The 27,425-nt window shown below is 40.1% G+C and overlaps 3 protein-coding genes across 5 annotated transcripts; all 3 read right to left on the bottom strand.

Moving 5' to 3' along the window:
* Positions 1–423: 423 nt before the first annotated feature.
* Positions 424–7,648, bottom strand: dhdh.2 (dihydrodiol dehydrogenase, tandem duplicate 2). Of its 3 annotated transcripts, none has more exons than XM_036136028.1 (7): positions 7,516–7,646; positions 2,349–2,460; positions 2,085–2,248; positions 1,354–1,606; positions 1,152–1,276; positions 903–1,053; positions 424–749 (listed from the first exon to the last, which is right to left on the bottom strand). In XM_036136028.1, exons 1-7 carry the CDS (start codon positions 7,603–7,605, stop codon positions 640–642), a joined length of 1,005 nt encoding a protein of 334 aa, XP_035991921.1. In that variant the 5' UTR covers positions 7,606–7,646; the 3' UTR covers positions 424–639. The 3 variants fall into 3 exon arrangements, with proteins under 3 accessions (XP_035991921.1, XP_035991920.1, XP_035991919.1); XM_036136027.1 differs by lacking the exon at positions 7,516–7,646 and adding an exon at positions 3,482–3,783 and having other exon boundaries at positions 426–749; XM_036136026.1 differs by lacking the exons at positions 424–749; positions 903–1,053; positions 1,152–1,276; ... (1 more) ...; positions 2,085–2,248; positions 2,349–2,460 and adding exons at positions 4,601–4,998; positions 5,147–5,297; positions 5,387–5,511; ... (1 more) ...; positions 6,645–6,808; positions 6,909–7,020 and having other exon boundaries at positions 7,516–7,648.
* A 1,823-nt stretch (positions 7,649–9,471) lies between these two features.
* On the bottom strand, positions 9,472–14,212 carry LOC118562891 (trans-1,2-dihydrobenzene-1,2-diol dehydrogenase-like). Its single transcript, XM_036136025.1, has 7 exons — positions 14,065–14,212; positions 12,861–12,972; positions 12,497–12,660; positions 12,135–12,387; positions 11,025–11,149; positions 10,767–10,917; positions 9,472–9,944 (listed from the first exon to the last, which is right to left on the bottom strand). Exons 1-7 carry the CDS (start codon positions 14,152–14,154, stop codon positions 9,835–9,837), a joined length of 1,005 nt encoding a protein of 334 aa, XP_035991918.1. The 5' UTR covers positions 14,155–14,212; the 3' UTR covers positions 9,472–9,834.
* A 3,557-nt stretch (positions 14,213–17,769) lies between these two features.
* On the bottom strand, positions 17,770–21,530 carry dhdh.1 (dihydrodiol dehydrogenase, tandem duplicate 1). The gene is made up of 7 exons (XM_036135704.1): positions 21,256–21,530; positions 21,044–21,155; positions 20,784–20,947; positions 19,557–19,582; positions 19,015–19,150; positions 18,696–18,846; positions 17,770–18,322 (listed from the first exon to the last, which is right to left on the bottom strand). The coding sequence occupies exons 1-7, from the start codon at positions 21,343–21,345 to the stop codon at positions 18,213–18,215; spliced, it is 789 nt and encodes a 262-aa protein (XP_035991597.1). The 5' UTR covers positions 21,346–21,530; the 3' UTR covers positions 17,770–18,212.
* Between the last annotated feature and the right edge of the window lie 5,895 nt (positions 21,531–27,425).

Below are 27,425 nucleotides of genomic sequence, written 5' to 3'. Positions count from 1 at the left end.
GTCCATGACTTGGGCTGAAAGATTATTTCTGTTAAGCTCCTCCTGAATCAGAGGTCTCTTAGCTGGGCTACGAAGAAAAAAGAAACGATCTGCTGCTCAGTGGATAGCATACTACAAACATGGCTCGACGGGGTGAAGCAGGACACAACTGTTGTGACTTATGTTTCCCTTGAAACATATCTTTTATGTACAGTGCTCAAAAAATAAAGGGAACACTAAAATAACACAACCTAGATCTGAGGGCAGGCTGTGCTCTTAAAGGGACAGCACCAAAACCAGTTGCTCTGATGCACCTCAGAACGGGTAAAAGGGGAATTTAGACCAAAGCATCGCAGTTCAACTTTATATGGATTACAACTGAATGATTTTCAATGTGAAAAGCAAGAACTGAAAAGAATATGTCCCCTTTAAAATATTTAGCTCGTGTTATGAGTTTTGTTTAGAATATTGGTGAACCTGACATTTTCTCAAGTCTGTAAGATATGAATCTTAATCTGTCCCCTGCCAAATTCAAATTAAACATTGTAGACTGAAATCTTTAGGAGGTTTTATTTTAGGCATGATCAAAAGTGCTTCAGTTTACAGATCACAGTAATCAAGTAATTTTCAGTTAACTGTTCTTCAGTCAGTGTTAAACATTTACTGGCTGTCCTGGGTGTACACCACACCCATCTGCCTGCGGATCTCATCCTCCAGTTCAACTAGCAGAAGAGAATCAGAGTGAGACATGACTGGACTCTCCTTCAGCCCTGCAGGGACAAATGAAGGCATAATCAGTGCGTTTCTGTCACTGACTGTCATCTGCTGCTTGGAAATGCCGTAATAACTCCTTAGGGAATACTTAATTATTCAGACAAATATTGGTATAAGTACAGACTAATTTATGCTAAATCTCCATATACCTTTGAGCAAGCACTGTCGGACCTCTTCTGCTTCATACCGCATTCCTGTGCCATTGTTAAAGTTCAGTGGCAAGCCTGGTTCGGGTACGGGGTACTGGGTCTCCTTCCCATTCACAACCAATGATGTGGGGCACCACATCCGGGCAGGGATCTCAAACATTTAAAAAAAAAAAAAAAAAATTTAAAAGATGAACATGGTGTATTTACATTGTATTTATTTATTAACATATCCTGCCGTTAATGGCTTACCTGAATTGTGCCCTTGGTTCCCACAATAACAGCATCATTCACAAGATTCATACTCGAAGAGTAAGTAAACACGGCCATTCTCTTCTCAGAAAACTTCAGAGTGACAATCACAGTCTCATCCACCTCTGTAATTATGAGGGCATCAAAAACATGAGAAAGCATGGTATTCCAATGCAACTCAACCGGCTGGTTAACTCCTCACCTGTCTCCAGGCAGACCCCGGTAGCTTGGATGCTCTCTGGCCTCTCTCCATTGTACACCATACACACGAACTGCAGGCAGTACATTCCAAGACTCATCAACGCTCCTCCACCCAACTCCTTCTCTACTAATCTGGGCTTGTGCAACAGGGGAACGCCAAACTCCGACCGGACCATCTTCACTTCCCCTATCTCCCCCTCCGCCAGCAGCTTTCTGACCTCCGCAGAAACGGGGAAGAATCGGGTCCACACAGCCTGCAGACAAAGCACAGCCGGAAGAGATGAAGGGATTAGAAACATTAGATTTTTTTTTTTTTTATATAACATCTAACATCTGATTAAAGTTTTAGGGCTTGTCTTTTTGTATTGATTAATTTTAAGATTACATGTATGACTACAAAACAGGGTGAACAAAAAATGCATAAAAATATAATTATCTTTATAGATGAAACAATACCAGAATAACAAGATTTTCCCATTTATCCATCAAAACATATGTCCCTGACATGTATCTGTTTTTTATTCAACTAAATCAAAGTACACGCAGTGTGTAAATGCCTTCATAGACCTTAAAAGCAGGGAGGTCTTATTTTTTGATACATTTAATGAGCAGCAAAATAAAATATTGTTCAGTATCTGATTGCCAATTGCTGATGAAGGGAAAAATATCACATCCCAGTCTCTGAATGACTGCTGCATCTTAAGTAATTTTTCTGGTCCACTGTGTGTTCACCTCCATGAGGAAGACTTGATTCCTTTTGGCAGAGTCCAGGATCTCTTTCACCTCCTTGGTGTTCATGGCCAGCGGCTTCTCACACAGAACGTTCTTCTTTGCATTCATAAAGAGCAGACAGGCCTTCAGGTGGTAGGGTTGGATGTTCCCAACATACACCACATCTGGGCAGACAAAAGAAAATGGTCAGAGAGAAAGCTAAAGGATGGACTGTTCAATCATAATATGTACAGCAGCAACCCTCACAGCCTGTGACAGACTGACCTATGTCTGGATCTCTGGCCAGCTCCTCATAGCTGCCGTAAGCCCGGGAGATGCTGTGTTTCCTGGCAAACTCCTGAGCGTCCTCCAACTTACGGGCTGCAACAGCCACAACCTGTAAATGCAGTCCTGAATGGTTATAATCATTCTACATCACTGAGAGGTTAAAATATAGAGAATATAGAGGATATAAGATAGAGATAGAGAGAGAGACAGAGAGACAGAGAGAATAGAGAGAGGATACAGAGAGAAAGACAAGAGAGACAGAGAGAAAGACGAGAGAGAGAGAGTAGAGAGAAGAGAGAGAGAGAGACGAGACAGAGAGACACAGAGATGATGACAGAGAGAGAGACAGAGGAAGAGAGAGGGGGGAGATAGGAGACAGAGACAGAGAGAGACAGAGAGAGGAGAGAGAGATACAGAGACAGCGAGAGAGAACAAGAGGAGAGAGACAGAGACATAGACAGAAAGAGACAGATATGAGACAAGAGATATAGATAATAGAGATAAGAGAGACAGATAGACTAGAATAGAATATAAGATATATAATACATATACATAATATAGATACATATACATATATATACATATATATATATATATATATATAGATATATACTATATGACATATATTATATATACAGATACATATATATATATACATATACATATATATATATACATATATATATATATATATATATATATATATATATATATATATATATATATATATATATATATATATTACATTGTAATAAAACCTGAATAACTAATCTGTTCCTATACTTTGGATCTTGGTCTTGGTACTTTTATTTCTCAGCCAGCAGAGGTCATCACTTAGCACACTTTGTTTTACCGTTGGAAAAAAAGTGAAGTAACTTGCCTGTTTGCTGCAGTAAAATGTATGACTGAGACTCTTTAATTCTATTTTGCATTATTCCCAGACGACGTTACCTTGTTCTTAGTCTGAGATTTACAGTAACAGCTTGTCATTCCGGTCAGCTTGCAGATGTTTCCCTAAACAACAGGCGTCTGTTGCATTTACACACAGCTCACATGTTCTCAACACCATGCATACTTTCGTTTTTTAATAGTACATAGAACAAAAGTGTCACTGCAGCAAACACACTTACCTGATGGTCTTCAGCAGGAAGAGTTTTCAGAGCCACAGTGAAGTCATGACTGATATTCCCCGCACTGCAGATTCCCCACCTGGTTGCCATGTTGCTCAAAGGTAATTGTCAGAGACGTTCACGGCTCTCTGCCACAGGGAAGCGACAGAGCACTGGTTCAATAATTTATTTTGTAATCAGCCGTTTCAGGCTTCAGGTTATGACAGACGGTTATACGGAACTATGCACGAGACAATAGACCTTTTGATTTCATGGAAATACTGAAGCCGTTCACATGTTGGTTGTTTTTATAATCCAAGGATCCACTACCAGTCTGCAGAGCAAGTTAAAGTTTTGAATAAGCAACTAGTAGCTGCTTTTCAATTGGGGGAACTCGGGCACTGTGTTTGGCGAAAGTGAACATTTCTTTCAATATTTTATAACATGTCCTGTCTGGCAGTTTAGCATAATAAGAATTGTTGTCTTAATGCCAAAGAGAGCTTTTTGACTGACTGGCGTCCCGGCTCTCGTTACACCAACACCATGCGTGTGGTTCGAACAGCCAATGCAGCTGCCCTGTGCTGACCCTTCACGTTTATCTGTCTTTCATTCTTACCCACTCTCCTGCAGACACGCTGCGGTTTAATTTTTAGGTTGTTGTGTAAATCATTAACTAGAAGATGGTCCCTATGGCTTATGGAGCTGTTCTAGTGGGAGCAGTTTTCTTCCAGATAATTCCAAGAAATGTATTTATTTCCTTTAACATAGATTCTGTCAATCAAACCAGTCTTTAGACACTGTTGCATTCTAAATTGTGCTTGATTGTGTGACTGGCAAACTTCATTTTTTGTTGTTTTAGAGTCATTTAATTCTGCTTATATTCTGTGTAACTATAGAGAAAAAGGTTTTCATCATAAAAAGTTTATTTCATCATAAACATAACAGCAATGAATATTTGTATAAATCAGTGATGAAATTAACATTTAAAGTGAATTACAGAGCTGAACATTTGTAACATGACATTTTCTGTCATAGTTTGATAGTGAGAATCTTATCTACCCGTACCTAATTCAAATCAAAGATTTTAGACTGAAATCTTTATGAACTTTTATGAGAAGTTTTAGGCATGGTCAAACAAGGTTTACAGTCCTGTAACATCATCTTTAATTGACCTATTGTGTTTACAGATAGTGTTGATTGTTGTACATGATCAAAGTTCAGAAAAAAAAATGAAACCAACATGGACTTGGTTTAGCATACACACACAAGTGAGTTCTGTCTTTATCAAGACATAACTTTTGAGGTCAGCAGAAGGAGGAGGAGGAACAGCAGAAACGTGCTGTAGTGTGCGTGGATGCAAAGTCCACCTTGATCACAGTGATTCTCTCATATACAGTAATAAATCTTTCTCCAGAGGGTGTGGACAGTTTACTGGCAGTCCTGGCTGTACACCACGCCCACCTGCCTACGGATCTCATCCTCCAGTTCAACCAGCAGCAGAGAGTCGGAGTGAGACATGACTGGACTCTCCTTCAGCCCTAAGCCGAGAAATTGAAGAAGAATCACATATATATTTGAATTACTCCTGTTAACAACAGCCTGAAAATAAAAGCATTGATTTACAGTTCTTAATTATTGAGATATAGTGATATAAAGAAAGACTAGACATGCAAGACATTTCATTACCTTTGAGCAAACACTTTCGGACCTCTTCTGCTTCATACCGCATCCCTGTACAGTTGTGGAAGTTCGGTGGCAAGCCGTGTTCGGGTAAAGGGTACTGGGTCTCCTTCCCATTCACAACTAATGATGTGGGGCACCACATCCGGGGAGGGATCTAAAAAAAAACAGTGAAAATCACAACAGGATTAGCTAAGTCACATCCTCATTGCATTAGCATTGGTGTATCTGCCCTTGATGATCTACCTGGATCGTGCCCTTGGTTCCGACAATAATGGCATCATTAGGAAGCTGTATGCTCGAAGAGTAAGTGAACACGGCCATTCTCTTCTCCGAGAACTTGAGTGTTACAATAACAGTTTCATCCACCCCTGTGGAAAGAAAAGTATGGATTTAATGGCATGGTTAGAAGCACTGCTGCATGCAAACGTGAGGGTTGAAGCTTTACTGTGCTGTGTAAAAGTGAATGTCAAATATCAAAGCAGAAGCAAAGGATAAAAAGCACCTATATAAAATGTAATATTTGGAAAAAAAACTAAAGTTATATAGATAAAATTGTATGTCAGGCTATATAAAAATAGACAACACATGCATATCTATATAGCTTAACCGGCTGGTTAACTCCTCACCTGTCTCCAGGCAGACCCCGGTAGCTTGGATGCTCTCTGGCCTCTCTCCATTGTACACCATACACACGAACTGCAGGCAGTACATTCCAAGACTCATCAACGCTCCTCCACCCAACTCCTTCTCTACTAATCTGGGCTTGTGCAACAGGGGAACGCCAAACTCCGACCGGACCATCTTCACTTCCCCTATCTCCCCCTCCGCCAGCAGCTTTCTGACCTCCGCAGAAACTGGGAAGAATCGGGTCCACACAGCCTGAAGACAAAAAAAACCAACAGACAGAAAATCAGAATCAGCTTCATTGGCCAGGTTTGTATTCCAAATGCTCACTGCGCACACACACACACACATATATATATATATATATATGAATAAAATAAATAAATGAGAGAGAGAGAGAGAGAGAGAGAGAGAGAGAGAGAGAGAGAGAGAGAGAGAGAGAGAGAGAGAGAGAGAGAGAGAGAGAGAGAGAGAGAAAGAAAAAAACGAGCACAGTATCACCGACTTGAGATGAAATAAATATGAACCAAGTGGTAATGGAAACATTTGAGGCATTTTTGTGCCATGTCTACTGTTCTATTGGAAGTTTCAAGCCTGTTTTAATTAATTATTTTCAGGTCTTGCTGAAAATAAAATACAGAGAACAAAAAATCCAGACACTTCCAGGGTTTTTCTAATGTGTATAAACCGTTAAATCCAAGTGGCAATTTAAGAAATTGCAGGATCATCCCAATCTACGCATCAAAGCATAAGTAATTCATTATTAGATTTGTAATTCATTATTAGATTTGTAATGAACAAAACCTTAATGAAAGTACTCTCTGTTCTTTCTGTGCATCTTTATTCATCTCAAGCTTTTGTTCTGCTACATGTTCACCTCCATGAGGAAGACTTGATTCCTTTTGGCAGAGTCCAGGATCTCTTTCACCTCCTTGGTGTTCATGGCCAGCGGCTTCTCACACAGAACGTTCTTCTTTGCATTCATAAAGAGCAGACAGGCCTTCAGGTGGTAGGGTTGGATGTTCCCTACGTACACCACATCTGGGCAGACAGAAGAAAATTGTCAGAGAGAAAGCTAAAGCATGGACTGTTCAATCATAATATGTACAACAGCAACCCTCACAGCTTCTGACAGACTGACCTATGTCTGGATCTCTGGCCAGCTCTTCATAGCTGCCGTAAGCCCGGGAGATGCTGTGTTTCCTGGCAAACTCCTGAGCGTCCTCCAATTTACGAGCTGCAACAGCTACAACCTGAGAATGCAGTCCTGGATGGTTATAATCATTCTGCAAAACTGAGAGGCAAATTTCATTTATTAATACAGTCATTCCATTTCAATACAAATCCTGCATACAAACAAATATGTTCGACTTCCGGGTTTGTTGCTACAGTTTTACTCCTCCTCCAGCGGGGGTCATTCCTCACAATCAGCACATAATTTAAAAGCGGAAACCGTTTCGTAAAATGTATGACTGAAGCGCTTTGATTAATTTTCTCTTTTCAAAATCTTGGTTGTTGCCTGTCTCTGAGTTAACTAAAGTAATTGTCCCATCGTTACTCTGTAGTTTACAGTAAAAGCGTCACCTCGATCAATCGCAGACGTTCCACAAACTCCTAGACTAGTTATCGCCCTGCATGTTCTCAACTCCATGCAACTATCCGGCAAAAGCACCGAGAGGCGGATAAGAGCACAAAAACAGGCCAGAGTAAAGACGGGGAGGCGTCTCCACTGCAGCAAACACACTGACCTGATGGTCTTTAGCAGGAAGAGTTTTCAGAGCCACAGAAAAGTCATGACTGATATTCCCCGCGCTGCAGATTCCCCACCCGGTTGCCATGTTGCTCAAAGGTGATTGTCAGAAACCTTATCTGCCCTCTGCCACAGGGGGGCGACAGAGCACTGGTTCAATAATTTCTTTAGTAATCAGCAGTTTCAGGCTTCTGGTTACACGAAACTATGCATGAGGAACTAACATTATTTCTTCATGAATGTTGAAGCAACAGCTTTCATTCACATGTTGGTCGCTTTTGTGACCAAAGGACGCCTAACTTTAGCTCATCTGCATGCAGAGGATATGGCCTGCAGAGCAGATGCCTTTAAACATTATATTCAAAGAACAGAGCCTGTTGTCTCTCACGCTCGTTTCAGAAGCATGACATTGCATTGACAAAAAAGTGCAGACACTGACATATTTCCCCCCTGTGATTCATTGAACTTTGGAGAACAGCTTTTGTAATTTTAAATCAAGTTGGCTTCATATGCACGTTTGCACTCTATTTTGATTTTATTTATGTGTATATCATCAATCAAACCAATGTCAAGGTCTTTTAGTGGGATACCGTTTACATCTTCTTTTGGTTGACTGATATTACTGAACACCTTTGGGTTTTTTCCCCCACTTTTTTTTTCAAAAATGAAAGAAGTTCATAAAGATAATTAAAACCATGTTATAAAGATGTTTAATACAAATATTTGCATATGATTATTATTATTTCAGAAAAAGCTGTTTAACTAAAAATATACCTGAAAATATAATTGTCCCACATGTTAAGTGTGATTAGAATGATACACTCAATTTAAGCAGCCAGACTCAGGACTGTTTACCACTAGAGCTGTAAAAGTAAGACATAATTTACAGAAAACATTTAAACTTATACTTCATGATGTAGGCTAACATCTAAAAAAGCAACACATCATGCCCCGGTTTGAAAAAACAAAGTCATTGACATCCAACAATCTGGAAACACTGTGATTTCTGAGACTTTGGGACTTCAGTGAACAATAGTAAGAGCCATTATGCACAAATCAAAAAACAAAGGAACACTGGTGAACCTTCCAAGGAGTAGCTGCCTTACCTACTACACCTGCAAGCACTCCACTGAATTGCTGAAATAAAAATAAACTGAAGGTTTCTGAATGAACATAGCTGTGTGTCCTTTGTGTCGGCTTTTGATGGACTGGTGACCTATCCAGGAAGTACCCCCCTCACCCAATGAGCGCTGGTGGGTAAGACACCAGCCCCCCAAGTGACACTGCAAGGAGAAGCAAGGATAGTCGAGGGGTGGTTGTAAAAACATCATTCTAAATGGCCTAGTCAAAGTTTAGAGTTAAATACGATTGAAATCCTGTGGCATGACCTTAAACAGGTTGTCACGTTCAAAAAACCTACAATACAACTGAATTAAAACTATTCCGCAAAGAAGAGTGATGAAAAGACTTATTCTCAATTATTGCAAACACTTGATGGCAGTTGCAGCCACGTGTGGCACAACCAGTTATTAAGTTTGGGGGCCAGTATGTTTCACAAAGGACCAGATTGCTTTAGATAGCGGTTTTCTCTTAATAATACTAATTTAAAGAAAATTGCAATCTGTATTTACTAAGGTTTTCTTTTCCAAACAAAACAGGTTTTCAGAGCAATGTACAGCAAAGGAAATGAGTTCCTACTTGCTTATTATACACTGCTCAAAATAATTAAAAGGACCACTTTGAAAACATTTTAGACCTTAATTGGAAAAAAAAAAACCTGCTGGCTATTCGTACTAATATGTAATGGGTAATGTGTAAGAAACCAAAGGATGCCACTTCCTTTGATGAAAATAATCAACCCGAAGAAGGCTTAATCCAAAATCACAGAGAAAGCAAAACTTAACAACTGATCCGGCAGGCTAGTCCAAATAAATGAAAAACAACATTGTAGTTATTTTTTTAGAAATCTGCTAGAAAATTTATTTCACAGGTGATCAAACATTTTACATTCCACTTGTTGACAGTACTCGGTGAGCTCTGAACATTCGTATGCAAAACTAGTGTGTAACTTTAGGTTTAATGAATATAACAGCTTCTTAACATGTGGATGAGAGGTTGACCCTTTAGTTATTTTTCAAAACTAATAAGAAACAGGTAATCAGAAAGCTGGAGGTCAAGTGGTAACGGTTTCTCAAAGAACATGAGCACTTTTAAATCACTTTCTAAATTATATAAAACTATTCCTGAATCAACAAGAGTAAGTGAGTCTCCGCTGTAAACGGCTTCTGTTCAATAACAGCGTAAACAAGTCGAACGTTTAATGGCAGTCCTGGCTGTACACCACCCCCACCTGCCGACGGATCTCATCCTCCAGCTCAGCCAGCAGCAGAGAGTCAGCATGAGGCATGACTGGACTCTCCTTCAGCCCTGCAGGAAGAAACATACTGATGAGTCAGCTCGTAAAGACAGCCTTGGACCTTCATGATTTCAGTTTAAAGGGAGGGTCTCATGCAGTTTGACTTTTTAACCCTGCTTTACGAGATATTAATTGTTCACCAGTTATTTTATGTTCTTGTACCACCTTTAGTCGAACAATCCTATTTTGTCTGGGTTGCAGCTAGTGTTGGCTGTTACAGTGGACATTTTTTAGAAGGTAAAGTGGTGATCCAGTCATTCAGAAATTAAAACTAAGTTGTTTCAATGCCGAAACAGTGGACACTGGCCAGATGCAATGGTTGGGATTTTAATTTTAAAACAATGGCCTGTAATAATATTTTTTTTCTTAGTATTTTTTTCTTAGTAAGCAGAATCCCTTCTGCTTTTTGGGGCAATTTAGTCAATTAATCGCTTATCGTTTTCTAGAGTGATTCTTTTCAAGCTGTATGCAAACGAAATTTCGTTCTGTACGCACTTTGTGCATACAAAATGACAATAAAGATATCTATCTATCTATCTATCTTTAGTAATTCTCCATACAGTTTTAGTCTAAATCACTGAGCCTGAAGTAGCAAACTCTACAGAGAAATATATTTTACACAAATATTTTTTAAATTCAATGGTATATAGTATAGCAATGTTGAAAATGACCAAAAGTAGCATCTTTAAATGTATGTTTTTCATTGGCAAAGGTCCTCCAACACAGGCTTAAAATGACCCACTGTAACGGTTCTGGAGGGGTACTGAACTCGTGGAGGTTTTGCAACTAATGGTACCAGGCTTACAGAGCGAGAAGCGCTGACGTCTCATTACCTTTAAGCAGACACTGGCGGACTTCCTCTGCTTCGTAGCGCATCCCGGTGCTGTTGATAAAGTTGAGAGGCAAGTAGGGCTCAGGCACCGAGTACTGGGTCTCCTTCCCATTAACAACCAGTGATGTGGGGCACCACATAGGTGAAGGGACCTGGAGCACGTTCAACAGAGAAATGTCAAACCGATTTCTCAACATATTCTAATTTCCTCTACATAAAACCTTCAATTCAAACCTGAATTGATACCGTCCCATCCTACCTGGATTGTGCCTTTTGTTCCAGAAATAAGGGCATCATTGGGCAGCTGCACGCCTGCAGAGCAGGTCAGTGTCGCTATTCTGTTTCTAGAAAACTTAAGAACAACGGCCACGGTCTCATCCACTCCTACAGGGACACACATATATGATATAGGTTAAGAAAAAAAGATTTTACAACTGAAAGCATGCCACAAAACCCAAAAACAAATGTAATCTGACTTCATTTAAAATCTATAAGATATGCAATGATCCATTTTCCAAGTCTAACCTGATGAAGTTGTTCCTTTTGTGATGGTCTAAACTTCATTTTTCTATTCCAAAAAGGCACCTTTTTGGGGTTTAGTGACTTTTTTGGCCTTTCGCGGCTTTTATATGCAGAGAAAGGTGGTAAAAAAAAAAAAAAAAAACTGTGGTAAATTAAAGGAGCAATAAGTATTAATGAACTTTGTGGTTAAAATCGGAACAACATGTACACAATGTGTTTTACAGACACCCACCATTTATTCAACAGTCCGTCGTTGCACTGAATTTTTACTTCCACAGGACAGGTCTATGATGTTGCATTCTGTTCTGTTTCTGTTCCACTTCTCTTGCTGGCTTCCACGGTTGTAGGCTGCTGCTCATTTGCCAAGATAAAATACCAAATGCTGCACTCTGTTTTGGGAACTTTCAAATGATTGGCTCAGGAACAAAGAAGTAAACACAGGCTACACTCTGAACTGAAGTAGTTCCGGACCGTACCTCTAGGTTTGAAAGGAGAAAAACTTGACCAAGACATTGTTAATGGAAAGGACCGATTGTTTAGAGAGGATGTTACTTCCATCCCACATGACAAATGAGAATGATTTAGGTTGATTTTACAATAAATATCTTACTTATAGCTCTTTTTATATTTACTGGATCTAACCCAGAAAGCAGAGTTCAAACAAAGCTTAATGTTGGTGTAAGAATTAGAGCTGCATCGATCAGACTTTCCCTGGCAAATACAGATTTCTGCTTTTCTCCTCTAAAGGCGTCATAGTACAGGACCCCTACATTATATCACAAGTACTCTAAATAATAGTGAATGTAATTGGGTCAGCACAGCCTCAGAGATTACATGAATTCATTACCCGTCTCCAGGCAGACCCCGCTGGCTTGGATAGTCTCTGGCTTCTCTCCATTGTACACCATAGCTATGAACTGCAGGCAGTAGATACCAAGGTCCAGTAGCGCTCCTCCACCCAGGTCCTTCTGCACCGCTCTGGGTACGTGCAACAGCGGCACGCCAAAGTCCGCACGGACCATCTTCACCTCCCCTATCTCCCCTTGAGCCAGCAGCTTTCTGATCTCCGCAGAGACGGGGAAAAAGCGGGTCCACACAGCCTGGAAACAAAAAGCTATTTTGAACCGTTTACCTTCTGATGGTCTTCCAGTGTGTAAGTAAGTATGGTGTGTAAACTACTTTATTCTTCCTGGTGTGCTACACATTCACCTCCATGAGGAAGACGTCATTCTTTTTGGCAGAGTCCAGGATCTCTTTCACCTCCTTGGTGTTCATGGCCAGCGGCTTCTCACACAGAACGTTCTTTTTAGCATTAGTGAAGAGCAGACAGGCCTTCAGATGGTAGGGGTGGATAACTCCAACATACACCACATCTGCACACACGAAGACTCAGGTTCAAACAGAATAGTGAATGATACTCTTCAATCTATCTGTGTGAAATATTAAGAGGAAATAAAAATTATTCTGGGTCAAAAAAAAATGTATTGATATTGAGGGGACTCCGGGTACTCCGGCTTCCTCTCACAGTCCAATCCTCTTATCTGTCTCTTACATTAGCCTCAGACAGACTGACCTATGTCTGGATCTCTGGCCAGCTCCTCATAGCTGCTGTAAGCATGGGAGATGCTGTGTTTCCTGGCAAACTCCTGAGCGTCCTCCAATTTACGAGCTGCAACAGCCACAACCTGTAAATGCAGTCCTGAATGAGTTACAGCACTACCACCTTCCTGAGGACCTCCGTACACATTCGGTGGCTGGTAAAAATAATAAAACCCCTCAAGTGACACATTACAGCCAAGTTTCTAAATTTATAAGTGCCTTATAAATTATTATAAGAGTATTATTTCACTCTTTCGCATTTTTTCCTGACACAATACGCTTTGAAAGATTGTATTGACATTTCCTTCCAACATAAAGTAAAGCATAATTGTGAAGTAGGAGGAAAACGATACATGGTTTTCAAAATGTTTTGGAAATAAAGATTCTGAAAAGCGTGTATTTGCATTCAGCTGAGTCAATGTTTTCATCTGTAAATCTTTGTACATCTAGAGACAGTAACGTCTCTTATTTTCATCTCTGCAAAATAGCTTGATCGGATTGAATGGAGAACACTTGTGAACATTCATTTTCAAGCTTTGACCAGATTCCCAGTTGGATTTAAGTCTGGACATTAACTAGACTAACTCTAAGTCCCGAATCCTTTGCAGCTTCTTATCGATTTTCGTCCCATCAACTCTGAGCTTTTTACTCGTCCCTTCAAAAGAAAAGCATCGCCACAGCATGATGCTGCCACCCTGATTCAGGATGAGGAGGGGCACTTTTGCATGTGAACGTGTTGGTTTTCCTCCACACAGCGTTTGCCTTGAAAGCCAAAACCTTTACAGAGCACACTTCTTCCACAAGTTAACTACGTTTCCCAAAAATGTATCAACATGGCTTTCCTCTGGCCATTCTTCTGCAACAGATCAGATTTGTTAAGTGCAACATCTAGAGGCCCCTATAGTGCATAGTTTACGGTAAAATGTAAGAGTTTCCGCTGCCTGTCTGTGAAGAATGTCGACCAGGGCCTGCAGTTTGCAAGTTCGCTCAACTCAACTCAAATCCGGTGACTGCAAGTCTGTCTGTTCTGCGGGGAAGCAGGGAAACCGGTTTTAAGAGAACTTTAAATTAGGAAATAACGCAGAAACGCCGCCTGCAATGCATGCATGATATAACGCCTTGCACCAAACGCGCCCGGATCATGACCGGGATTGTCGCGGCACCTCGACTTCCCCCACCTGATGCTCTTCTGCGGGAAGAGTTTTCAGAGCCACCGTGAAGTCATGGCTGATCTTCCCAGCGCTGCAGATTCCCCACCTGGTTGCCATGTTGAACCGAGCGACCTCAGCTGTCTCGGCCCACGTAAATCAGCGCCGTATGAAGGACGCAGTAGTAGCTGTTCACTGCCACTAGATGGCAACAGAGCATCACATTTCTTATTGTAACGTTAACGTCACTAATAAAATAAAATCACATGTGTAGCTTCTTCATATGTAATCAACATTCTTTAATCTCATGGAAGATGTGTCACATTCACAGTTTTTCTCCATATGAAGACATATGGACTAATGGTAATTAGGTTGGTGAAAGCCTCTCAGTATACATCACTGGGACTCCACTACCCACCATTGAGCACATCCAGAAGAAACGCTGCCTACATCGAGCTTGCAGCATCCTTCAGGACTCTTCTCACCCAGCCCACAGACTGTTTTCTCTCCTGCCCTCCGGCACGTGTTTCAGGTGCCTCCGGACCAAAACCAGCAGACTAAAGAACAGCTTTTTCCCCAGAGCTGTCTCTTTATTGAACTCTAATCCTCACTGATAGACTCTCCTCTCCCTCCTCACACCTACCTCCATTTTGTTATTCTGTTATTTACAAGACTGTAATGTTCATCTGCACTCCTGACTGTTACTATTGTAACAACTGTCTACATGCATCTTGCACTACTCACCATGACTGAATATTGATTTGCACTGCTGACTGTTTATTCACAGTACCAATTATTTACATATACATTTGAGAAAACCGTACTTTAACTGTAATATGCAATTACCTTCCACTGCACTTTAATTTAAATAGCCTCTGTCCAAACTTTATTTATTAATTTTATAGTCATAGCTACCTGTATATCATGCTCACAATTCTGCCTATCGTAATAGCCATCTGTACATATATTCATAGTACATGTAAACTGTTATAATAACAATCATCTGTATAGTATGTTATTGTACATATCTGTAAAACTCTATTTATAGTACTAACCACCTGTATATTATATTCGATACATATCCAGCTGTAAGTTTAGTTCACAATACTAGTTATCTATATATACATATCTGTACATATCTGTAAAAACTCTATTTATAGTAATATCCACCTGTATATTATATTCGGTACATATCCAGCTGTAAATTTAGTTCACAATACTAGTTACCTAAAAATTATATTTATAGGACAAATCGATCAGCAAAATTCTGTTTATAATAGTATCCATCTCTATATTTATTCAGTACATATCCATGTCCTGTACTTATGGAACCATTGTATATCCTGCACTTGCTGCTATTGCACTTCTGGTTAGACCTATACTGCATTTCCTTACCTTGTACCTATAGCTGTGTAATGACAATAAAGTTGAATCTAATCTAATCTAATTACTACCGACAACAAAAGCTATAATGTATATAAAAAACAAAACAATTGAAAGCGGTCTATAATCTTCTTTGTTGAATTATTTGATGAATAAGGCAACATTTGTAACTATGAGTAGCTACTGTCCCTTTCAGCTACTGTAATCAAAAACGGCAATGCACCACCACCTATGTATTAATAAACAACTTATGCGATTGTTATTAGACTTTGGCAGAATATGTAACCAGGAAAGTAATTGATTTTTGCTAATAAAAAGCCAAATTAGTTACACACAGTCCATTTAAGTTTAAAAATGTGTGCAGACCAATTACCATGTTGCATACTTCTATGCAATTTTTTTCTAGTGGAAAGTCAATCGAATCCTAAGTGTTGCTTATTGTGTTTTTCTCTAAACTGGAACATAGTTTTGCAAAAATGAGCCTATGTTAAGAGTATTTAATTTGCATGAGTAACCACAGCCATTTAACAAAAACTGTCAAAAAAACATAAAACCTTTTATTCCACAATTATCTATCCCGGTTATCAGTTTTTGTCATGTTCAAGTATACATTCAGCATTTATTTTTTATGGTGCAGGAATGACCCAGTAATTGACTGACGATTATAGACATTTCAGTCTGAAGATATCTAAAATTTCTAAACATGAAGTATGTAAAAACATTTGCGTCATGATGCCTTGTTTTAATACAAACTTGCCGTATCTTCAAGGATTTCGAGTGATGTACAGGTATTTTATTAAACGTTTAAAAAACTTAACCGCTTAGATGTTGACATATTAATTTTTTTTTTTACTTTTTTCCATTTTCTTTAGACTGATGTTTTTATGACTCATATTTTAGCATGATCATGAACTTATATCGGTCAGTTGTTCCTTGAGTATTATAACATATTTTATCAAATGAAGCACAACATTCTACAAGTATTGGCAGTATGATAATGATGTTCAAACAGCTGTATACCAAGAACATTTACAGTAAAATCTAATCGTCTCATGCAGTCATTGGTAACAACAGAAGGAATTGCCAGAAACTGCAGACTCAGCTCTTCTTCTGCATAAATACAAATATAAAATTGCCCAAATTAAATCCCTTCACTACTTTGCAACGTCTGTTGCTAGATTTGACGGTGCAACTGTAAGAAGCAACAGTCCCATTTTTCATTTATCTTTTAACTGACCTGTGAAAACCTGGACTCTCAGGAAAGGTTGTCCAGTGCTTGTCTGAAGAGGTTTCCATGTGCGACAAACCTTAGAACTTCAACTACACAATCCTCTTATCTGTCTCTGAGCTTTAGCCTTTCATCACAGGTCAGTTTACATTGGTTAATTACAGGGGGGGTTAACTTGTAAAGAGTCTATTACAACATTTTTTGAGAACCCTGTCAGTGTCCCATTTGCCGCTCTGAGAACCGTGGAGGACCAGGCTTTGCCTGCAATTTCGACAAAGACATAGAGTGAAAGAAATATTAATTATTTTACAGATTTTACCGCTTCAGTGTTGTTACGTTTTCTTGTTGTATGCCTTTGTGGTGTACTGAAGTTCAAAAACATAAATTTCATAAGTATAAAAACTTCTGAGAACTTCTCTGAAACATCCCTGGAAGTTTTACTTAAGTCTTCTGCAGTCCAATTGCGGTACTTCCTGCAGATTGTGCTTTATATAGAAGTGGCTTCCTCATTGCTCTTCTTAAAATCAGACAATCATCTTAAATGCTCATTCCCCTGCCTCCTGGCATTCCTGCGTAAGTTCTTGCTATGGTGGAAACCAAATTTCTCAGCTGAATCTGCTCCAGGAGATGGTCGTAACCAATCCTGGCCTTTCTCCGTCACCTTGACCTTTTCTCGGTTTCAGAGGAACGTCTCTTTGATGTTCATGATAATTTGATAAATGTTTTTATTGGAGTAAAATCTTACCAACAGCAATATGCTTATATTGTTATGACAACACTTTTTTTCCTCAGAGATAGTCTTAGTGGACAGTGAAAGAATGATCTTTAGCACAACTCCCCTTTAAAGCATTTATTCACATCTTGTAATTTATTCAATATGTCAGCTAACAATAAGATCATTGCTATGAATGTTTTCGGACACTGCTAAAACATAGCATAGAGACAGAGTCCAAACTAAAATCCAACAGAGAATCTGTAGGGGAAGCTGATGGCAAGGAACCTTTCTAACTTCAATATTTTCTTTGTTATAAGGCTATAACAGTCAAATATGACAAAACACCTTCACTGGAATGTGCTACATCAAGTCCTTTCTGGTCTACAAATGATGCTATTTGAAAGCAGACCTTGGTAATCAGTTCTTTATTGGATTCATAAATCACACACCTTACAGTAAAAGCTCTGTTTATATGTTAAGGATAAGAATAAAAATGTATTAAAGAATGCTGGAGCACAATACAGTTGATCTATCGGTTAACAAAGGAATTCCTCTGATTAAACATGTGCTTTTATCTGTGTTTTACTAAATCAACCACTGTTCCACTATGCTCATTACACAACAATATTTATGACAATCCGGATGCAACCAAATGATCAACAAACAGTTTGCATGATTTTATGCTCTATTGATAGTGGCTTTGGTGGTAAATCCCCACCACAATTACTGTGTTTGGGCTTACGTGAGATCTGCTTATTCTAAGAGCCCAAACCCTGCCTCCAGCAACTTCCTCTGTCCCAGCTGAGCAGGTTTACTGGAGGGGGAGGTAAACTTCGCTTCTCTGGACTGATGTCACTGTTTGTCCTGGTTGAAGACAACTCCCACCTGTTTCCTGATTTCATCCATGATCTCTGTCAGTAGGATGGAGTCAGCCAGAGGCATCCGTGGGCTCTCCTTAAGTCCTGCAGAGGCAGACGAGCGAAGCAGGACGATCACGCAGTGGGACAGAAACGCAGCTAAATTTATGTACATATTCATGATGAAGCAAATACTGTGGTAAAACGGGGATAAAAAGATTATGCAAATCGGAAGAAGGGGCAAACACAACCCTCTAATAAAAACATACAGCAGAAGACGCTCTCAAAGACAGAAGACAGCACCAATTCTCCCCATTAAGACGGATACCACTCTTCATCTTGAGTTTTATTTCAGGAGCCACAAAAAATACAGGAATTTCACTAAAATACATTGCCGTTTGAAGCGGTGGTTTAAGTCGTTCAAAACCCTGTATTCTTTTGAAGACAAATGCATACCTTCCCTTTAATCCGGACATACCTTTTAACAGGCACTGCCTCACTTCCTCTGCCTCATAGCGAAGCCCAGTGCTGTTGGTGAAGTTCAGAGGAAGGCAAGGTTCAGGCAGCGGGTACTCTGTCTTCTTGTCATTCACCACCAGCGTTGTAGGGCAGTGCATGGGCCCAAGCACCTAAAAGGAAAAGAGAAGGTAGTTTTTTTTTAACAGTCCAGACACTTCACTCCTAAAGAATCAAACATGATCTTTGTCTAAATACTTCAGTCATCATCAGATGGTCTTTGCCTGTAAGTTATTTCTTATTTAGGTGAAATAGCTTAGTGCATTGTTGGTGAAACATACCTTAATAGAGCCCTTGGTGCCACTGATAACAGCATCATTTTGAAAGCGAGCAGCTATTGAAAAGGCACAAAGGGCCATCCTGTTCCGGGAGAATTTCATCACCACAACCGCAGACTCATCAACTCCTGCCAAGTATTAAAAAAAATAAAAAAATAAAAAGTTCTGAAAACGAATCAGGAAAATACATTGATATTATTCTTAAGGTTTATTTATTTATTTTCGATAAAGGAGGGTCAAAAGCTGACAAAAAATGTTATGCTTTCAATACCTCATGATAGTATTAACATGCTCTAAGTGGACAATTCCCACATCGTTATTTATTTATGATCATTTATGTATTTAATTTATGTTTGAAACTGGTTGCCATACAGTGTCAGTGGCAAGTTTTCTCCAAAAGGAGGGAAATGCGTAAATCCCCTGGTGCACAGTTAACTTTATGACAAATTATATTATTATTATTAATATTATTGTTATCACTGTTGTTAATTAAGTTACCTTAGAGTTTTTAATTGCTAAAAATAATGTTTTTATTATTAAGTTACACTGGAAAACAGCGGGACCAGATCGCCTGGAAGGGGACAGAGCAGTCAGCGTTGCCCTACCACTTCCACTTCATGCTTAGCTTTTGCTAATTGTAACTATATATTTTACTTAACACAGTCAGACCTGTTCAGCATGTTATTATGAAGCAGGGGCACAAAATAGAGGGTATCATCTTTTAGTTGCATGGTTAATCTTAAACTGTCGTCACACCGTTTCTTACCTCACCTTTAGGACATACACTCTGAAAAGAATACGTTTTACATGAGTTCAAAAGGTGGGGAACTTAAGATTTTGGAGAACTTAAAGTCATGTCTGATCCACTCTTGTTCTGAATACGATGTGCATCAAGAGATCAGTTGTGTCGAATTCCCAGTGTTCTGCTGCATCATGGCTGGTTACGTTACTTTTTGGCCACAACACCAATTTTTTGTACTTTTTTTTTCGTATTAAAGGTTCAACTGACCATCTGGGATGGACATTGCTATTTGGGAAATTTTAGTTTATGGCTGGCCTGTGTTGATAAAATGATGTAAGTTATAGTGTTAAATGAATAGGAAGACAATACAGGCGTGTTACTGTACTGCAGCATTATTTCATTCAGCGTAGTTGAAATGTAAGGTCTTTTTTTTTCCTTCTTCATAGTAGGTACACCTGGTCTGGCGTTCTGTTAGCTGTGATATCATCCAGGGAAGACAGATCACCCGCTATTAACATCTAATGTAGAACAGATTACTGGATCAATGTGTGCTTCTGTGCTTTTTTTGTCTCTCTTGTTGTGTCTCTGCTCTGTCTTCTGTAACCCCCAGTCGGTCGAGGCAGATGACCGTTCATACTGAGCCTGGTTCCGCTGGAGGTTTTTGCCTTCCTGTTAATGGGGAGTTTTTCTTTCCACTGTCGCTTCATGCTTGCTCTGTATGAGCGATTGCTGCAAAGCCATGGACAATGCAGATGACTCTCCCTGTGGCTATATGCTTCTTCTTGTCAGGACTTTGATGCAATCAAATGGGTTGCCTTATATAGGATATTTTTTGACCAATCTGTATAATCGGACCCAATCTGTATAATCTGAATGAATTTGACTTCGGAAAGTTCCTTGAGATGACATGTTTTCATGAATTGGCGCTATATAAATAAAATTGAATTGAATTGAATAGAAAGTGAAATAGTGGGAAGAGATGTAATATAAACTGCACAAAAAGCTCCTCACAGGTAAAGATCTACCCTACCTCCATGAGGAACACGTTGTTTTTCTTGGCAGCCTCGACCAGGTCTTTGACCTGCCTAGAGTTCATTGCAAAGGGTTTTTCACACAAGACATTCTTCCCAGCCTTGAGGAACAGCAGGCCAACGCGCCAGTGCTCCGTGTGCAGCACTCCAAGGTAGACAACATCTGTGAGGACACATACTTTATCTTTAGCTTCCACATGTAAAACCAGAACACTGTCATTCACCTGTGCAACTGGCTGGATCTGAGCTACTAACTCACCGATATTTGGGTCTCGGGCCAGCTCCTCATAACTTCCATAAACTTTAGGAATACTATGATTCTTGGCGAACTCTTTAGCACGCTCCCTGCTCCTTGATGCAATGGCTGCTATCTGCACAACAAGTAAAATTCATATTTCGCCTCCTGTTCTGAATACAGTGCACAGCTTGATTCAATATTAGCAGTGGAGTGAACTTGCTTGTGTCAGTTACCTGATGATCTTCAGCCGGCAGAGTCTTCATGGCCACGCTGAAGTCATGGCTTATCTTCCCCGCTCCGCAAAGTCCCCATCGAGTTGCCATGTTGAACTGGATGGTAAGTGACAAATGAGCGTGATGCTGCTTTGGTGAGGATCTGTGCTGCAGGCGAGTTGTGACCTTGAGAAGTGTTGCACGTTCGTCGGGGAGAAACTTACTAAAGTGTCTCGCTGCTGCACTAGAGGGTAGAAGGCTCCATTTATATGCTGGAGAGGCACAATGTTTCACCTTCCTTTAGCTCCCACCCTCAGGTTGAGCCTGTAATACACACATGCACGTGCAAACACATCCTCCTGTGTTGTATTTGCTGCTGATACAGGTGTTTCTATCCAGGCTGAGGTAGTTTGGGCCAGTTGTGTCTGACAATCTGTAACATGACAGTCATTTGGGTCTCATATTTCGCATGCTGTGTAGGAAAAAAAAATATGATGGGAGGGCTCCGTTTCATAAATCAGCTTAGGGGTCAAGCCCGGACCCATCGGAAACCAAAAGCTGATTTTTTTTTCTCTCTGTGGGCTAGAAATCGAGTTGCCCACGTTGGTTATACTGCTGTACCGAGGCCAATGATTAAACCGTCATCTCGTGGGGGCTGTTGAAATAAATAAATATGCTGGGTTGACAGAATGTTCATGGAGTCCAACACAGGGCAATTTACCTGACCGGTACGCTGAGACACGATGACTTAGGAAAAGCGTCAGCTCCCCTGCCCTTGAGCTAAATATTGTCTGTTCAGCCAGGCGGGCGCTTGTGTAAACTCTGTGCCACACTCTGCCAGTAGAGGACACTGTGTCGCCAGGAGAGCCAGCTGTCTCGCTGCCTGGCTCTGAGGATTTGACAACTCATGGCAAGGAATTACACACAGTTTTCCAAAATCAAGGGAACCCAGAAAAAAAAAAAGTCTCATGGATTTAAATTACTAACGATTCATAAAACAAACACTATCCAAAATAGGAGAATCATGGCAGGACAACTTCATAGACTTAACCGTCACAATGCTCTTGGTTGAGATGTTGTATGCTGAGGGATCTGCATACAGTTTGTTCAGAGGGCCAGTGTATCGCAGTCTTGGCATCTACTTACCGACTCTTGTACTGTGAGTAGATTTGCCTCTATACAAAGGGTCAGGAACACCTTTTTTAAAAAAAAATTAAATAAAAGCGGTTGGAATGTCATCAATAAGAGTGGTGTTCGACGCCAGTTCCCCTTTTATAGTTCACTTCCAAATGAATTCTGAGAGCTGTGTGCCGTTGTCATAACAACAAGGTACCAGCTGGGCAATTTGTATGCAAATGGCATTGGGCCTGTCTTGATAATGCTGCCTATACCACAAGTCCTGTTGGGTATAGGGATTGTCAATTACCCCGTGAGTAATATACATTATTTTTTCTCAAACTGTACAATTTCTTTTGCTGTATTTTGGTGTCATCGCCTCTGGTACTTGGGAAAAGAAATAGCTACAGGTGAGAGGAGAACATGTGTAGCCCGGCAGGGCAAGTGCAACTTGAATTGGTGTGAAGCAACAAATTGGTTCTGTGCTGCCTGAGTCAGCTGCCAGTAAAAAAAAAAAAGGACACAGAAAGCAGAGGCTCAGGTGGTCAGAGTGGGACAGCATTTGGATAGGGTACGACCTCTCCGCCGCGGGATCCTGTGATTTCACCCTCATCTTCAGCTGAGCAGTGAATGACCGCTGAAAATGAGAAGCTTTATGGGCATCAGATTTTAATTTCAATTAAAAAGGGACTGGCATTTGATAAAGATTTTTTGGAGCATCCTCTGCCCGGGCCTAAGAATATTAGTGGATGGTAAAAAAATGGCTGATTAACGTCCAAAACAAAACCCAAACAAATTGGGATGTTAATAGAAGGAAGCATCACATTAATTCAGTCCATACAGTACAGTTACCTTCCACTTCAACAACCTCACTGTTTCACTGATTAATTAATTGCCGGCCCTGTGTAGTCATTCCACCGAGCGACGTGGAAGAATGCTCGGATCACATGACCAGTCACAAGTTTCTTCACATGGGGGATGCGGATGTTTTTTTTTTTGCCCTCCGAAGTGGTTGATCACAACAGACAGTTTGGTGTCACACGTTGTCACGTCATTTAATCCGAGCATCTTGCTGCCAGAAAAATTCTTGTCAATGGCAATGTTAACGGTTACAATAAGAAATTTCAACTTACTCTTCATGAAACGGGGGAGATGTGTCGCATTTAGAACTTGTTTTTTTTTAATTATTATTATTATTCCCGTGCAGCTGTTCTTTGTCGGAATGACCTGATAGATGACATAAAGAGGCCCCGTTGCCACAAGTAAGCTTTTTATTTTATTAACAGCTTTAAGTTAATGAGGAATAAAAAGTAGCAGAGAGACGCAGCCTAATCCTATTGTGATTGATAGTGGTTATGTAGAGGGTGATTTCCACCCTCCCCTTGGCTGTCACTGGAAATGAGATACATTTTTTCCCTCTGTGGGTGTTAGTTAAACGGGGGAGCGAAACTGTATTGCTGCGGTTATGAGAGCAACATCCCACCTTCATTTCCGTCTCAAGGTCACTGCAAAGGCAGGGTGACGGGCTAAAACCAGCGCGAGGAGGTGCCAGCCATTTTGAAGAATGGCTGGGGAGGGGGGAGAGGGAAGTGTGAAGCAAGGCGTAATGAGCCATTTTGTCAGTGCTACACCATGTTGAAATGTGTACACTGGATTTTTTTTTCCCCCATCAAAAAAAAAAGTGATTGAGGGAAACTGAGAGGAGCAAGCAGAAATGGGAGCCTTTGAGCCGCTCCGTGCAGGGCCCTTTGAGAGGCATATCTTTGTCTGCAGCATACACACACACTGGGAGGCTGAGCTGTGGAGGAAGCGCAGGCAGGACCGGGACTGACTTTGGCGGCTCTTTCTCCAGATCTTAGTGCCATTAGAGAGGGTAGACACGTCACTATTATGTAAACATCATTTACCCCATTTCATTGTCTGTGCAATTTTAAATTTCTCTCTCCTACTACAAATAGACATCTATACTGAAAAAAGTGTGTCTCAGATAGGTTTAACATACTCAGCTGCTGCTATACATGTTGCAGTGGGCCAATACAAAGTAGTGCATAATTGTGATACTAAAGGGAAATTATGTATATTCTTAAAATATATTACAAGATGTTTAACGTGCATTTGTATTCAGCCTTTGCTCTGATGACTATAAATAAAATATCCTTATGCATCTCGATAATCCGTGTAGAAGAACACAAAAACAGAAATCAATTAAGTCCTCTGGACGTCCAGAGGACTTAGTTGATTTATTTTCTTGTAAAAATAAAATACAGTGCAACCAACTGTCGGAATAAGACACTTCAAGAATAAATAGAGTCCTCCTGTGTGTAATATAATGTCATAAAAAATGCTATTCTGTGAAGGCCTCAGAGGTTTGTTAGAGAACATTAGTAAAGAAACAGCAAACCAAAGAGCTAAAGGAGCAAACATGTCCGGTCACTGCAAAACTACTTAATCCCATTAGAAACTCTGGAAGATCTGTGGAGATCTAAAGCTCAGGTCATTTAAGCTGTTAAGATGACAACTTTGGGTCCTGCGCACCACCAACTTATTATTTATGAACGAGTGGCGAGATTGGCAAGTACTATTACTATTACTATTACAAATAGTACTATTACTATTACTAAGAAGAAAGCAGTTGCTGACAGAAAGTCTACAGGAGCGTGTTCAAAGTTTACCGTGAGGCGTGTAAGGGGTAAAGCAAACGTGGAAGTAAATACTCTGGTCAAGACAGACCAAATCTAAACTTGTTGAAAAGCTGTTAGATGCTGACTTAGACTTGGGGGAGGTTCACCTTTTAGCTAGTCAATGATCCTAAACATACAATTGGTTAGCGTATATTCATGTTAGAATGGCCGAAATGGGGGTCAAATTGAGAATCTGTGGAAAAACCTCAAAACTGTTGCCCGTAGACGCTCTCATTCAATGTTTTTAGGCTTTGTTTAGGAAACAGGAAAGCTAGCTGAATGCATTCCTGGGGTGATCCTCCAATAATGAAGCAGCAAAAAGGACTCATTCTAAATGAAAAAAAAAAACAAACAAAAATATTTTCTGTTTTTTCGACTTCAGATATTTGTGCAACTTTTTGCTGGTGTTTCACATAAATTCCCAGTAAAACACATGGAATGAAATTAATATATAAAAGTGCTCCAGAGTATAAATAAAAGTTCACCCCTTATCTACCTTCTAATTATATTTCTCCATGACTACCCAACACATTTAAGAAGGGATTTAAGCCCAAAATGTTTTAGAAGCAATTTCTGCCTAAATTTGGATACCTGATATAAATCAAGTTCAACACCAAAGTATAATTTCAAACCGTTGTTACTTGTGTAACGGTATAGACATACAATATTTTCCCAGTGGAACCACTATTGCAACTGTTAGTATGCCTGACTTGTAGATGAACAAAGAACATTTCAGTTTTTTTAGCCTTGCCTCGATTTTCTTCCCAGATAAACATTACAAAACACCATTAAAAACTCTTTTAAAACCTAGGAAAAGCATAAGATTTTCTACACACACGTCTTGACTATAATTGCAGCAAATTTGGAGTGAATCAGTTGAAGCATATTCATTCCACAAAGGTTTTAACGGGCTATGTGTCAGGTGGAGCTGGGATTTTGGCACAGTTTAGCCAAATGTGCCGAAAACTGTGTTAAATTACTTTTTCACCTCATAAAATGGTATCTGATCAAATAAAAGTCTGATAACCCTTGCAGGACTCCTTATACATATGAAATAGTCTTTGAACAAATTTACCCCTTGTATCATCAAAATGTACCAATAATGCACAAAGCAATTCATAAGCTCGATTGTGCACAGAAATTATGTCGACAGATATTTTGTTACGAAGACAATTGTTACAAAAGACGATAGGAGGATTTCTCCATTTTCACATGATACCAGACATGGGTGGTTTGAGCCGGTAGTCGTGTTGTTGTTGTATTTGAGCAAAAAATCTAATTGGGGGAAAAGTTCTTGCTTCCTCTTGCGAGCAATTTAGAAAAATAAAAATGTCATATTTCACATTGTTTTGAGGCGGAGTTTAAACAGACGTCTTAACTGGACCCACACGTTAGTTCATCATTGCATTATTTCAAGATTTCAGTCATCAGTCCAAGAATGAAAACACCCCTGTTTCATTCAAATGGGTTTACCCATGTCCGAGTTCATGGTTACACGGGTACAACAGTCTTCTTTCCTCTGTAATGCTCATTTCTCAGTTAAGAAAGATTTTTTCCCACTGGCAAATACTGTAATTTGCTCCACAGTACTCTCTGGCTTTATGGAGAATGTTTATGTCCATCTGGGTCATCAGTGCTGCTGCTGTAATGGAGAAGGTACTATCTTAGTCCATTAGCTGCAGCCTCAACCGAGGGACCGTGGAACACACACGTTCACTTATTTCAGGCTTGCAGTATCTCTTTGATATATTTTCTGCCTCTCTTTCTCTGTCTCCCAAGCACACAACAATATCGGCTGCACACAAAACCCACACAAAGGCATGTCTCTGCCTATGTCCAGAACCTTGCCACCTTGTATAGCCGTGATTGTGTGAGGTGATATGGAGTTCATCAAAGAACCCCTGCTGAGGTGAGAGGGGTGGTCATGGCAGGGGCTGAGACATGGAGCTGATACCAACCTCTATCAGCCCGCTGATAATGCCCATTTGGGCTCCAGGAATGTCCATTATGGACCGTAGATCCATCGCGTCTGCAATGATGCCCGCGTCTGCCGACAGGCTGGCTTCCAGGGTCGGAGCGTTTCCACGCACGAGGAATGCTGTGGTGGTGATAGTCCTCGGTGGAGTCAGATTAGAAAATTGTTTGTCACTGTGAAACCAAGTTTGGTAGTGATTGCGGCACAAAGCTGGACTGTTCATTGATTACGAGCCCCAGAATCAGTGAGGGGGGGTCTCTCAACAAGGGAGATATTGTCTGACACCTGATCAGCAGTAACTGTTCTGATTCAACGTTCCTTATTTTTTATGCTAGTAGAAAATCGACAAACATACAATAAACAAATGTATCTAATTCAGAAAGGTTATAAGGAATGCGAGAACCAACTGAGAACATTAG

This window comes from Fundulus heteroclitus, chromosome 4 (genome assembly GCF_011125445.2).
Source record: "Fundulus heteroclitus isolate FHET01 chromosome 4, MU-UCD_Fhet_4.1, whole genome shotgun sequence".
Classification (NCBI taxonomy): domain Eukaryota; kingdom Metazoa; phylum Chordata; class Actinopteri; order Cyprinodontiformes; family Fundulidae; genus Fundulus; species Fundulus heteroclitus.
This window is presented reverse-complemented; position numbering and strand designations above follow the sequence as displayed.

Coding starts and splice junctions, on each gene's coding strand:
- dhdh.2 (XM_036136026.1), bottom strand. CDS start 7,605: ATGGCAACCGGGTGGGGAATCTGCAGCGCGGGGAATATCAGTCATGAC. Junction 6,809..6,908: donor GGCCAGAGATCCAGACATAG/GTCAGTCTGTCA, acceptor CTGTCTGCCCAG/ATGTGGTGTACGTAGGGAAC. Junction 6,023..6,644: donor ATCAAGTCTTCCTCATGGAG/GTGAACATGTAG, acceptor TTTTGTCTTCAG/GCTGTGTGGACCCGATTCTT.
- LOC118562891 (XM_036136025.1), bottom strand. CDS start 14,154: ATGGCAACCAGGTGGGGAATCTGCAGCGCTGGGAAGATCAGCCATGAC. Junction 12,973..14,064: donor TTCCCGCAGAAGAGCATCAG/GTGGGGGAAGTC, acceptor CTGCATTTACAG/GTTGTGGCTGTTGCAGCTCG. Junction 12,661..12,860: donor GGCCAGAGATCCAGACATAG/GTCAGTCTGTCT, acceptor TCGTGTGTGCAG/ATGTGGTGTATGTTGGAGTT.
- dhdh.1 (XM_036135704.1), bottom strand. CDS start 21,345: ATGGCAACTCGATGGGGACTTTGCGGAGCGGGGAAGATAAGCCATGAC. Junction 21,156..21,255: donor TGCCGGCTGAAGATCATCAG/GTAACTGACACA, acceptor CTTGTTGTGCAG/ATAGCAGCCATTGCATCAAG. Junction 19,583..20,783: donor ACAACGTGTTCCTCATGGAG/GTAGGGTAGATC, acceptor GTCCCCTTCCAG/GCGATCTGGTCCCGCTGTTT.